The following is a 15,431-nucleotide window of genomic DNA, read 5'->3' as shown; positions in this document are numbered from 1 at the left end:
CACAAAATATAATTTTGGTATAGGTATTTTTTATACAATAAAATAAGTTTAAGATGTAAATTCGTATTATTATTTATTCTAAATTTTAATAAACTATATAAATAATAAATAATAAAAACAAATAAACTAATAATCTTTCATACTGAAATAAATTGGGCTTTCAATGAAGTTACATAAAACATTTTAATATGATTTAATTCGTTCATTAAAATCATAAATACAAGTATAAAAAACTATCGTATACTCAATTTTTCGTTGTCTTGAGTTGTTAAATTGTTTGAAGTATCCTAATACAAGTATATAAGGTAACATGGTTTTTTTGAAATTTTATTTTTGGTCAAAATTATAAATGCACTTATTTTTATATTTTAATTTACATGGACCAATAACAACATTTGATTATAAAAACTTCCCTTTTTTTAAATATGAAGTGAAAAAGTTCATGTCAAATATTATTTTTATTTTTTTTCATTATAGTACAATTATTTAATCAAAGTTTAAACATTCGTTGAATTTTCTATCTTAAGTTTGAACATATATCAGTAAACGATCGAATATTGATAAGTTAAAACGTTTCAGTAAACCCAAGTTATTTTATTTTCAATTTCATTGGGATAATAAGCAATCTAAGCTTTTACTAAACTAGTATTCTCCGAATTACATCAAATTGTATTGAGTTAAATTCAAATAGACAAATTCACAGTAATAAATTAAAAATTTGGAATAGGCATTTATTTTGTAACGTTTTGCTATCTATAAAGAATGCAGTCGATTTTGAGTCAAACAAAATTATTTAATAATTATTTTTCTTTCATTTTATACATGATTAATTGTGTAATAAATCTAAGAGTTATTATTATTTTTTGTATATTTATAGTATTATTTATTCTGGTTGCTAAGAATAGAAAATGGTTATTAATAATAACTTATTATATACAATATAACTATTTAAAATTTCACACCTTGGTTTAATAATGATCAAATTTAGGTTTAGAACAATAATTTATAATGGAATTTGAAACCTATATAACTTATAATCATAATTAATAATTTTTTACCAAATTATTAATGCATAAATTTTGTTTTTTTCTTTGAATATTATTTTAGTTACTTAAAAAGTCGATAATAGCGTATTATTCTTATCATTTTTTTAAGTAAATATGTATGTTACTTATAATTAATTTTTTTTTTTTATTATTATTCATCAATTTTCGAAACGCTAACCTACATATTTAATATTACATTTTAGGAATTTATTTTATTTTTTCAAATGCAATCTATAATATATACCACTTGGGCACAATAAGTATATATGATACAGATTAATTATACACACATTTTAGAAAAAATACATTATATTCTTAATAAAATGTATACATAATACGTCACATTTTTGAGGAAAGCCACTCATTAGCAACACTTTCAGTTTGTTATTTTAATTATTTTTTCTACATATTTTCATTAATTTTTTTTTTTTAAATTTATTTAATTAATATTTAATTTTTGTATCTTGTCACGTTACTATTTGCATTTTAACCGTCTCAGGAGGTTTCTAGGGATTGTAGGATTGGCATGATTTTTGATGAATTGAGTTTAAATTAAGTGCGGGTATGGAAATGTTTATAATATGCCTTAGATTTTTTGTAAACTAAAACTAAAGACATTTTAAAGTCTGTATGTATAGTGTAGTTAAAGACATAAAAAGGGGCATTTAATAATTTGTGAAGTGCAATGTTTTGAAATGATTGGATTTTGTTAATGTTAGTTTTTTTTTACGTTTCCCCAGAGCTGAAGGCCATATGTCTAAGTAGGTTTTAGTAGTGATTTATAAATAAGAAGTTTAGTATTGATTTAAGTATATTTATTATTGTTGATGAGGTTTTTAAAAAGGCGAAGACGAAGGTTTAATTTTTTTTCTTTTAGACTTAATATGCTGGGCCCAGGTCAGACTTTTATCAAAGGTCAAGCTAAGATATTTAACATTCGAAACACTGGGAATTAAAGTGTTATAAATAAAAACATCAGAGCATGGGGCGAATCTAAGAGTGAACGTCAAATGTAGAAATTTGGATTGATTTATTTTAAATTTCCAGTCGGTGTGCCACTTTTTCATGAGATTGAGGTGAGATTGGAGGTGTTGAGTTGCAACGAAGGGATCAGAGTATATAGATAAAATTTCCTTATCATCTGTATAGTCAGCAATCAATGTATCAGGTGTGGTTGGTTGATCTGAGGTAAAAATATTGTAAAGAATAGGGGAGAAGATACCTCCTTGCGGGACACCAGCAGTTATATTAGCTATGGAAGAAAAATCATCACCAACATGAACTTGAAAGTGGCGATCTGAAAGATACAACTTAATAATAGTGAAACATGTAAGATGAAAAAACTCTTTTAATTTATAAAGGATTCTGTTATACTATATCGTATCAAAGGCTTGAGCGATATACAGAAATGTGTTTGTACAGTAGAATTTTTTTTTTCATTGAGTAACAACTCTGTGAATTTATTAAACATTAGAGTGAGAAGTGCGAAATCTAAATTGAGAATCAAAAAGAATGGATTTTTTTATGGAAGAATACGTTTTAGTATAAGTTTCTCCAGAATTTTAGCAAAAAACAGGAGGAAACTTATAAGTCGAAAAGAGGTTATTGAGTCAGTTGGCTAATTCGGTTTGGGCACTAAGGAACTTCTTAGCAGAGAGAACTTTAATTATATTTTTGTTACTTAGAAAACATTCTCAGCAAAATTACATAACGCATTTCAAACAAAATAACGTCATTACAGTAATGAGTTGCTTTTGTTGTGTTACTATCTAACAATAGATAAATGATTTTATATTGTTTAATTTTAATTTTATATATTCATATAAACTATAAGAATAATACAATGAGTATTTTTGAGTTGAATAAAAGAATACAAAATGATCTAGAAAGCTATACGATTAAAGAGGAACTAACTTTAGTTACACTCGATTTGATAACGAGGTAGAATTTAATCATAAAACCAGGACATTATCTATTTTTAAATCTCCTATGAGAGTTTCCAGAGAGTGATTATTATGTAAATTATTAATAAAGGAATAGTGATAGTTTTGATGTTAGTAGTAGACATTTTTATATTATCATATCGCGGCTCATTTTTTAGCTTCTCTAATAAAAAAATCGTCGTAAAAAGCTAAATTAGAAGATTTTTGCAAAGTGGGAGGAGTTTTTGATTTTGAGCAGATAATAGATATGTTTTATTTTTATAATGTAATACTAATATTTATTAATTTATATATATTGTAATGATATACACATTATAATATATCATTAAAATAAATACATTTAGATTTAAGTAAACTAATTTAATACATAGACCATAATAATTATAATTATTATAACATTAAGCACTTAGCGTTTCACTCCGATGATTGGGAAATGCCGCAATCACTGTTTGATTTTACTCAAAGGCGGCATTTCACAATCATCATCTATTTAAGCATACACCACACACACAACGGCGCTCAGTCGCTCATTCCATAGCTTACACTGTTATTATACTCTTTTTTCTCATGTTCTTTCAAAAATAAAAATAAATTAAATTAATCACAATATTGTTGACGAATTTTGGTATATCTTCTCTACCTTTTCACTTCCTGGTCAAAATCTAATCAACATCGGTAAAGATTTACGGACTCCGCAAAAAGGTAAGTGATACTTATTATCCGGAAATATATTATATTCTTAAGGAAAAACTCTTGTACTCACCCCCGACAAAATACCACGTCAAGTAGGTAATTTCATGTAATGAGCTAAATATGTTGAAACAAATAATTATATAATTGAATATCGTACAAATATATTAAATATTCTAACTTAAAGCTTAAAGATTTTATATTCTTCAAATCATTATATTATTTACGCTTTTTGTCATCATTTATCTACTCAACTCATTTTAACTCATTACAATGTATATATATATACAGCAAAAATTATACATATAAATAATATTTAATACTATTTGTAAGTCTAACTTATATTAGAAAATGTCAGTTGAGTTATGTAAACAATTATGTCATATAAAAAATGTAACAAAAATTAAAAAAAATTAATAAATTGAAAAACAAAAATAATTTCAAGTTATATAAATATTTGTTCAAACATTTTCAAAATTAAGATTATACAAAATTTTATATACCTTTATCTGATGAAGTTATGTAAATTAATATTTAATTTTTACATAAATCTGAGTCTACCCTTTAATATAAATTAAGATTCTTAAATTAAATGTCTTAACTAGGAATATGAAATAAAATTTTGAAAGATTTCAAACTATTTTATTGGAATATTTTAGTAAAGCCTAGCATTTCACTACAATAACAACATAATAAAACTTAATATATTATTTGTTTAAATTAAAAAGGTTATAAAACTTAAAATTACTTATGAAGAATACTAAACATATTTTATTGTCACAATAATTTTTTATTCTTTACTAGTGTCATATGTACTTTAAGAAACATATATTTAATTAGTTAAATCAAATGACTTACCTGTGAAGTTTACTTTTCTGAGGTACATTAAGAGTTCAGGTCCTTTAACAGGTTTCATAGCATCACATAAACCAACAAAATTCGGACCACAATGATCAAAGTGCATATTGTACAATGCATGTGCAAATGCTAGTACAGAATCACTGACAAATTGTAATTGATTTTCAAACTTTGGTATTTTTTCTCTAAGATGAAACTTAGAATCACATTCATTTGAATAATTAGAGTTGTACGGTGTTCCCATACTTCTTGGATAACGACACTGAAAGTGTTCTTCCCAAAATTCTGAAAAAAAAAAAATCATATTTTTGTCATTATTTTTTTGTGAAATAATGTTAAATAAATGTGTAATAATTAGAATAATATCACGATATAACAAAGAAAAATGTACTAATTTAATTTATATTTTATCGATTCAAATTTAAATAACAAATAAAACAAATCATATATTTACAATACAATACACATATTTTACATCAAATTAAATGAAAATAATAATAAGCTTAATCTAAGTTTTCTTTATTGTTAAATTACAATTTTAATTTCAAAAACTAATCCCAAGTATATACATTATACATATATATATAAATATACATATTTTGAGTAATAATAAAATTAATTTAAGGAATAAAATGCATATAATTATATTATTATAGTTTATATTTTGTTTGATATATAAAGGTGTGTATTGTACTTCAATAACATAATTATAATGTATAAACAACGTATAGTAAATTAAATGATGCACAAAGCAAAAATCAATGTTTCACATCGGTTCGTATTACTGGTAAAACTAAACATGTTTAGTTAACCTTAAACAACATACAATTAGTAAAATTATGAGATATTTATTAAAAAATATAGATCAACACTTAACAAATCTATAAAATTATGGTCACCTGTTTTATATATAAAAACTCGTTTTAGAAACATTTATGCTCGAAATGATAAATTGCTCAAATGTATCCATATTTTTATTATTAAAGAAATAAGCAATAAGTAATACTAGTCCGATAAACATTAAAGCGATGATCGATGATGCGAGTATTACTATTAGTGTGAATTGGGAGTTGGGTAGTCTCCTCTAAATTACTGGCAAGGTTTTCCAATTCAAAAGTTAAAACTAAACATTTGTTATTTTTAGAAAATATTATAGGAGAGGAGATTTCAGTAATCTCAAAATATTTGAGCTATTTGCGTCTAGGAGAATATTATTATACTATTATATATTGTACACGGGCTATTGATCACAGTCTGCTTTGTCGATCATTATCGGTGGCGCCATGCTGCGGCTGTTTCTTCTCGTCCGTTCACAATAGTTCTCATCACAAGTCACACGCACAGAGTTATATAATGACAGTATTATATAATTTATTTTATCAAACCTCTCTCTTATACAGTATATCATTGACCAAGTTTAATCAATGTATATTTATTCCAGTTTTCCTACCAAATGTTGCCTTTTTTATTTCAATAAATAATAACTATTTCTTTACAAATATACAACCACAAGCATCGCATAATAATTTAAACATAATGGCGTGTCGACTTGAAATACATGTTGCTAAACCAGTGTGTATGATTGAAAATCTCCAATCTTTTATTATTACCGCAATAAAATAGAGGCGAAATGGCTGAAAATGTATCAATCGATATAATATTGCTACATTTAGGATGACAATTTATTTACACACTTTGAATGTGTTTCCTAATAAATTTAATTATTTTTTCCCAGTAGTCTATAATATTATTATGACAAAATCACATTACGACAAAGGCACGTGTATCGTAAATTTTATATTTTTTTTCTTGCAGTATTTTTTTTATCAATATTCCATTTTCTTAATAACTTTAATTTTTATATTACAATATTTTTTATTAATACTATAAATAGTTACGAAGAAGACTTGTTAGGATTCATACAATATTCTGAAGATAAAAATAATTTATTGTTGTTTGAAACTTTTATTTTTAGTATGATGTTTCAAATATTTTCATGATGTTATATAATATGAATGTTATTCTAAAGTTTCAGTATTTTACTAGGTATCAACAATGGACAGTTATATTAGTACCAACATGTTGATAATATTTATCTGACAATTCTTTAAACAAGTTTTTTTTTGCTGCGAAGGTTGGAAATCAAAAAATGCTAAACTTATATTATAAAGGGTGCCGATAATAGATACGAGTATATGAAAATTTTCAGTACCTACCTAATTATCGAATAATGTATAAGTACCATATATTTTCAAATTATTATTACTAAATACTGCGGTAATTACTAGTATACTGTATACCAAAAATACCATTTCCTTTAAATATTATAAAATATTTTATTTTTCATCTTATAACCAATGAAGATAGCAGCTTTAAGTTGGTAAAAAACGTCGGTTGATGTGCACATCTAATGTTGAGGTTTAAATTTGATTTTTTGTGAATCAGTTTATGATTTATCTTGTATTGTGATAGTCACATACATAGGTATATATTTATATCATATTTTTCAAAACCATGATTTTTTCTCGTAAATTGAAATAAATTTTGATTTAATTTGTATAATATATTACGGTAATTTTTTTTCTTTATGTGATCGCCATATAATATTCTTGTGAAAGCAATTATAATATATTTAACAAATAATAAAAAATACAAATATATTTAAAAAAAAAAAAGGTTGTGTAGCTAATTATAAGAATACATTTTTAATATTTCAATTATATATATAAACATGTATTTTATAATGATTAAGGTTCGAAAGTTGTAGGAGCTAAAAAAGCAAAATATGAATGCAATATGTACGAAAAAATTACAAAATATGCATCAAAAATGATGTTAAGTATGCAAAAAAAAAAAATTACATCAAATGTTGTTAATAAATTAATAAAATAATAATATACATAAAAACTGTTTATAACTGAAAAAAAAGTTATAACTGGTTGGCATTTTGACATCTAATTAAGCTGAAAATATTATTAAAAATATTTTTTTTGTATTTTTTAAATCACGATAAATACCTGCATTGATAATTTTGAATTTTATATTCAATATTTATTGAAATATACAAGTTAAGAAAGAAAAAAAATCAATTTTTTTACAAAAATATGAAATGCGCATTTTTTTTCTTTGGCTAAAATTAACAAAATATGCATTTTCAATTTTCAATTTTTCTAACTTCCCATTATAAAATTCAGATTTCTTGCTTGGTCTGAGAGGAGAGCATAAAGAACAATATACAATTCCTACAACTTCTGAGCTCTAATAATAATTAAATAATTATACTATTGCGGTGATTCGATCTATATGAAGAAAATATTTATGGAAAAACATAGAATATATGGTAGTAAGTATAACTTTCTATTATCTATGTTGTGTTTAATAATTTCCGTTAGTGTAATGATGAAAAAAATCAACATAATACAATAACTTTAGTCTAAAATCGTTTCATTTGCGTACAGAAAACCTTGTATATTTTTTGACAAATGTTGTCGTTTTACGTCAAAGAAAAGACCCACCTATAATGTGCATGTCATACACGATGATAGATTACTTGGTTCAAGTGTTGTGCATTATAATAGTATATATGTCTCTCGTGACTGAAAAGTTTTACTTTACTCGTTCTGTGGTCTACTCTACTAAATTGACCACGCAAATTATTAGTGTAATAATATAGTGACGCATCCTCAATCACTCTCTCTCAGCCTGCAGAAAAATGGCATATTATTCTTTAATTTGAAATGGCATTGACAAAAAACGTACAATTATCGAATTCAAATTTAGTTGTTTTGGCGGTATTATATTGGCAGTGATATTTTTAGCGGCGTAGTCAGTTTTAAGATCGTTTGAAAATTGTTTTTTTTCTTGATGTGGTTTTTGTTGTTTAGCTTTCATCGAACTTTATTTCCCCTCTTCCGGAAAAACTGAGATATTCGATTTATGCTAGTGTTCGAGGGTGGCAGAAAATAAATAAATAAATAATACCGCCTACATATATACGAACTGTTATTATACGGCCGTTACGAGAGACCGACGCGACTGGTCATATCTACTACTACTTCAGTGTGCGAGTATAACACGTGCGACCCCGAAAATTCTTCATCTCCTTTTACAGTAGATCCTAGTAGCAATCGTGGCGTGTATGAACGTTTTTAATCTATCGAAACGACTGGTATATAAATGCCATCGTGGGCGATTATTTATAGTGCCATTCGGATATTATCGAATTTTATACGCCTTTCAGGCCTATCTTATCCAAATCTTGATAAATATTATACTATTTATACGTATAGGATGCACGCTATACAGGGTACTATTTTTTTATACGTTCTTGCGAACGAACTGATGAGAATCATAGTTATGGGTGGGACCTATTCCTGTCAAAATGAACCTTTCCCTTTTCAGCCGGTGTGACGTTTCGGTTATTCCATTATACCAATTTTTGACCACTACACTATTTTGGTCACCAGTGTAAAATTGGATTTTTTATTATTAACTTATATTATCAATCTACTTGAAAGTGATATAAATTGTTGTAGAATCAAGCATTTATCATCTTTGTACAATTTTATATCTGTATAAAAATACACAATGTTTTACTGCAGGTTATTGATATTGTCAGTTATTTATTAATTAATTTTGTAGAATTTTGTTTAGTGTAATAACGTACTGCAGCATATAATATTCTTGTGTTAGGTTATTGGTGCTTATTTATGCTAATTTGCTCTATCTGTAAGCTTAACAAATCTATAAAACTCCCTTTCAATATTTATAAAATGTAAAAACATGGTAAAATATATTTATTTAATGGGGAAAGTGTCAAACTCTAGACAACCCTGGGGGGGGGGAGACTTTATACCATAAAAAAAAAAAAAAAAACAAAAAAAACAAAACAAATAAAACATAATTATTTTGTATGCTTCTTATAATAATTTGTTTATTTTTTTTTTTAATCCTTAATAGGTGATAAAATTAGTTTATTGGCAAAAACTAATTAAAACAGAGTAATAGAAACATTATATTGATTGAAAAGAGAAAGATTCATTTTGACTAAAAATCTTCTACTATAGAACATATCGAGTGTGTCCACATTCTTAGAACCCGACTATATAATATATTATTATACAAGGTTTTCAAGGATTTTTTGAAAAAACTTCAAGAATAATCTTGTCAGTGTGTAGAGTTAAAAAATTTTTTGAACAGTACTTATGATAACTATATAATTCTTATTTTATAACTAAATACAATACAAAAATCTTCTTGAAGGAATTAATTTTTCACTTAAATAAGTATTTAAAAAAACAATTATAAATTAAAATTAGATACCATATGTACTTCTAATGATCCTAAATTCACAAAACGCAATATATAGGTTTTCAGTTGGCACATAATAAATATGTGATTGTTCTTAAATCATATAAGAAAAACCCAAAAACATTATGTATGACCTACGGTATAGACAAAAACTAGTTTTATTGCTACTTTAATTCTCATGTTTCATTAACAAGGTTTTTTCAATAAAATTGCAGGGTTATGCTAATGACATAGTATAGATTAATTTAATAATAAATACTAACGTAAATTACGATTATATCATATATATTTAAGTATCAAATTTCATTAACATAAATTATATATTATGTATAAATGACAGAAGTAGGCTAAATACCATTCAAGTTAAATTAGTGAATTGAATATACATGACGGACTTATGGTTTATATTTTTATGACATATTAAGTATGGATGGAAAACGATTTGAATATAAATATTTAATAATATTAATCATAAAATTCTTAAAGTAAAAATATCAATACATTGATGCAAATAAAAATGTTTATAATAAATAACTAGGTATTAATGTAAAATAGCTTAAAATAAGAATACATTTTAGATATTTACATAGCTGTAGAGATTTATTTTAAGCAAAAAATAGTTTGACGTTTTAAATATTTGTAAAAGGTTACCAAACAAATTTATTTATTTAAATAAATGAGCACTCGTTGCATTTTTCAAAGATTTTTTCCTCTTTTAATATTATACTTTGATATTTTTGAATGTATTTATAGTTCATTTACCAAATAAAAAAATTTTATTTTAGTAAGTTAAAAATTTTAATTTAATATTATTTTATCTTGATATATAAGAAATTATAAATATAATTTATCATAGTTATTGAGAAATATTAAACAATACTATTCAGTACAATGACAAAATAACTAAAGAATAGTTGTTAAATGAAAAGTTATTCCATTTCGATTCATTTTTAAACAAATTTCAACTTTTTTTCAAAAATATGGGTAAATGGTTATTAAATATAATATTCAATTTCATCAAGATTTGTTTAAACATAAAATGTCTTTAAAATATTGTGTAAAAGTATTTTCAATATTTTTATTGATTAATTATTTCATAACAACTTTTGAAAAATGTTAAATTACATATTCTTCAAAAATTTGTTTTAACACATAACGTTGGTTCTGAAATTAAAAATACCTTTAAGTCACTAATAAAAGATCCAAAACATTTTGAAATCATATTATTATATCTATAAGATTATAATAAAAATATATTTTTTTAAATTTTTTCAAAGTTATTGCTTGTTATTGCTTACTTAATCAAAACAAAAAAAACCTTAAATTGATACATTTGAAAAAAAATGATTTCCGTGAATACTGAATTTCTCGATTTTCTTTGTTTTTTTTTCTTAGTTTTTTTTTTTAATTAATAAGAAAATAACACGACTTTTCTACTTATGAATTCTCGAGAAATCAACTAAATCAACTTTTTACTATAAAACGTCAACAATATTGAATTTTTTACCAATTTTCCAGATTCGTAAGTTGATGATAGAAAAAAAAAACTATTCACGCGTCATTTTAAAACCAATTTATTTATTGCTCCACTCTTAATCTAATATTATAAATAAAAATAACAATAATCTTATCGAGTAAAATGAAATTAACAAAACTTTTAGTAGGTCTAGTTCATAGAATTATTTTCCAAGAAAACAAGTAAAATATTTAACGAAAAATGATGACGAATTTTATTTTCACAGAAATATCGTATAAAATAGTTTTTATGAAAAAGACGTCTCAAGGACCAAAATCTCTTTGACGGAATTATCTTATATTTTATTTTTAAATGTGAACACCAATTAATATATTTACTAGGACGTCATATATTTATTCTATATTTTGTGATTATGATTGGAGATGTCAGTCTTAAGAATTTTTTATGATAACCAATACATCAATTTCTGTACAGATAATTGAAATAATAATTTATATTACATTTTCTCATACAAAGAATCATGTAAATTATTTAAATAGCAATGAACAACAATAAAAACGCATCATGCTATTTTGTTAAGTGCACTCTAGTACTCTAAGTATCTTTAAAAATGAGCCCTGAGGTGGATCACACGTAAATTATGAACAAATAAAGAAGAACATAAAATTAACGTAAAGCATTTGATAATATGTTATTTACATTACTTATAAATACTTTATATAAAGAATGTGACAAAATGTGAAAAAATAGTTTTTTTTCTTTTACCTATGTATCGTATAATTATTATATTTTATGTGAAGAGGATTTTATAGAATACAATCATTTTTAAATTCAAGAATGTTAAGTAATTTAACTAGCTTCGAAATGTTCAGTGTTTATGTTTAAACATATAACAAAGTATTTTCAAATTAAAATAAGTTTAATCTAATAAAACTTTGTTTTATTCGGAAATATATAATATTATTAACCCTTCATGATATCAAAAATACAATTACAAAGACTTTAATCTAAGTTAAAATACTATAAAATAATTATGAATTATAGTTAATCGTAATACATACCAGTAAACCAGGGATTTCTTTTGTTATTTTCTACAGTGAGTCCTAAAAAGTACTCTTCGAATCCAATGACAGGATTAGCTTGAGGTTGAACGGATAAACATCCTTCTACTTCAGCTTCATTTGTAGCAGATACCATATCTCTTGCACTCCATCCATCTGATCCGATCCATGAAAAATTTCCAGTAGCATTATTTCTCCTTACTGCTTTCATTAAACTCACTACCTCTTGGTCTGATCCAAAAACTATAACTCCTAAAGTTAATAAAAAAATAAACAAACATTTGATTTAGCAATAAAAAATAGCATTAGTAAATATAAATAAACTACGTCAATATTGTAAACTTTATTTCTAATTAAGTTGCTTTCTTAATTATTTATACATGGTTTAATACTTAAAAGTTTCAATTTTTTAACATTCAACTATATAAATTTGTGTAGATTTTTTAAACAAATATACTTTTTATTTTGTATCATGTTTAAAATATAAGTTCTATGAATAATATTAAATTGTTATGATATCTAATTTTTTTTGACATATAGTTGACATTATTGTTATTGTATGTCTATTTTTAATGTAAATTCTAGAAACGTTCAATGAAATGAGATTTATATAAATCCAAGCCCACAATATTACTTTTTAATCTAACTGTATCCAAAATAAAAATATATACCATGATAATAATAAAAAGAAGAAGGATAAAAAAAAAATTGAAATTCTGACTGACGATCTTCTAAAGCTATTTTATATAATTTTAAAGTTATGCAAGTTTATAAGTTTTCATTTCATTTTTCTTCATGTATGAATTGAATTAATTCATTTAAATTTAAACATAATTTACAAACTTTTATTTAATTAAAAATGGTTACTTTAATATTATTTTCAATGAATTAAAAATGATATTATAGCTTTATCACTTATGCAAAAATAATATATATTTGAACTATTCCAACAATAGTTTACAATAATCAATGATAATTATGAGTAGATATAATATTTTTATATACTAATATGTCAATATAACTCTTAAATAAAATACAATTAAAGAATATTATATGTTTTTAAAAATCATTGTTCCTCAAAATAGTATTATATTTTATAAAAATTATAATTAATTTAATGTTATATAGTACCTATATACCAATAAACTAATGTTTTATAGCATTATTATTATAAATAATTAAATTACTTGTGGTAATAATAATATTATAATGTATGCACTTAAATTGCCTATATATTACGCCGTTTTATAAAAATAGTAAAAAAGTTTCAAATTATTATAATATTTGAATTATGTACATAATTGTATCACTCAACAAGAAATATTATGTTTAAAACGCATATATTTAATATAGTTAGAGGAATTTCGTCTACATAACACTTTTAACAATATTTTATGGTTCATAACTTTCACTACCAAAGAATTCATATAATGTATAACTAGTTAAAACTATAAATAATATGTCTTTAATGATTTCAATAAAATTTTAAGTTCCGTTAGTATAGAACATTATGACAATTGAACTTAGATAAATCGTCTACAAACAAACACTTGATATTATCTGGCCCTTTATTTCAAACTCACGGGTGAAGTGAGAATACGGATGTTGTTGTCATGTAATAACAACGTAATACAACAACAAAGCCACAAGCGCAAAAAGATAATTTTATTTAATGTGCGTTATTCGAAAAAAAGTCACCTATAAGTGTCATAAAAATTTTCTGGAAAATCAATCGTGTAAGTAAGTCTTTAAAATAGAAAATATCAGAAAATCGCTGAGGTGTATTGCAAATTTTAAGTTGAATTCATTATTGAGTAAGTCACTGTACTATACGTGTCTAATTAGATTTGAATGATAAATCATATAGTATTTTTAAAACGTATTTGAGTAGAAACGTTGTGTTAATCTCTTTTTATGATATTGTAATTTATATTGAATTTTATAATTTGTATGTATAACAATAATAGTAGATTGAGCTTAATTTATATCAAAAATATTGCAAATATGTACTATGTAATATTTATAATAATTTTGTATAAATTTACTAGATGATTCGCTGAGTATACTCTCATTTTCTTTTTAATAATTTAATTATCCAAAATTTAGTATTTGAAATTTTTAAACCACTAAAAAAAGTTTTGTAAAGATAAAATATTTAAATATTCAAATAATTTTTATTTATTTTTTTTTTGTGTTTTACATTTAATTTTTTCAAACATATATTTATTTACAATCATAAATGAAAAACTGCTAGTTTAAATATTATATAAGGTATAAAATATTTAAAACAAATTATATATTAAATAATTTATAGTAAAAAGATAAAGTGAACATTTGAAAAACAGAAGCTTGAAAAAATCATTATTAATGAATAGCTGGGGTAAGCATGCTACATTGCATCCCATTGTTTATACAAATATTTATATAATTTTTAATAATTCTGACTTTTTTTTTTTTCAATATTAATATCAAAGTACCTACAATTCAACAATTGAAAAATGTAAAAAAATAAATGAAATTAAAATTTTATAACTAAAAATTTGCCTAAATATTTTAAAAATACCATCATCCTTAAAAAAAAAAAATTAATAATAAATAAGAGGGACTATATCATCATGAAAAAATATAAAACTTAAATAATTCTAAATTTCAAAATATTTAAATAGCTATAATAGCTTTTTAAGTACAAACTTAAAACAATTTTCTGTTAAAATAATGTAAGATTGAAAAATGTATATCTATTTAAAAGATGACTATCACTGATAGGAGACAAAAACACACACAAATACATATACATATACACACATCATATTTATTATACAACCAATACATTCATGGCTCCGCTCAAAATCTAAAACAATAATGTATAATTGATTAAATACAGTAATATTATATTATATAAAAAAAAAAACATGCATATAACTGATGCGGATTTAACATTTATTTGTATTCTGCAAAGTCATTAAATATTGCGGTGAAAATAAATTGAGCTCAATTACTTGATTAAATAAAATATCATCACTGTGATGTTTTAAGATATACGGAG

The 15,431-nt window shown here is 23.7% G+C and overlaps 1 protein-coding gene across 1 annotated transcript in view; it reads right to left on the bottom strand.

The window, feature by feature from the left end:
- Positions 1 to 15,431, bottom strand: part of LOC112595819 (metabotropic glutamate receptor 2) — a gene marked incomplete in the record, with an annotated part of 171,686 nt that overhangs the window by 66,131 nt on the left and 90,124 nt on the right. Inside the window, 2 exon segments of the mRNA XM_025341183.1 lie at positions 4,538 to 4,822; positions 12,386 to 12,637. Coding sequence (XP_025196968.1) covers positions 4,538 to 4,822; positions 12,386 to 12,637 — 537 coding nt within the window.

Source organism: Melanaphis sacchari, unplaced genomic scaffold (assembly GCF_002803265.2).
Source record: "Melanaphis sacchari strain LSU unplaced genomic scaffold, SCAv2.0 Contig2_pilon_pilon, whole genome shotgun sequence".
NCBI lineage: Eukaryota > Metazoa > Arthropoda > Insecta > Hemiptera > Aphididae > Melanaphis > Melanaphis sacchari.
Note: the sequence above shows the minus strand (reverse complement) of the source record. Positions and strands in the feature narration are given on the sequence as shown.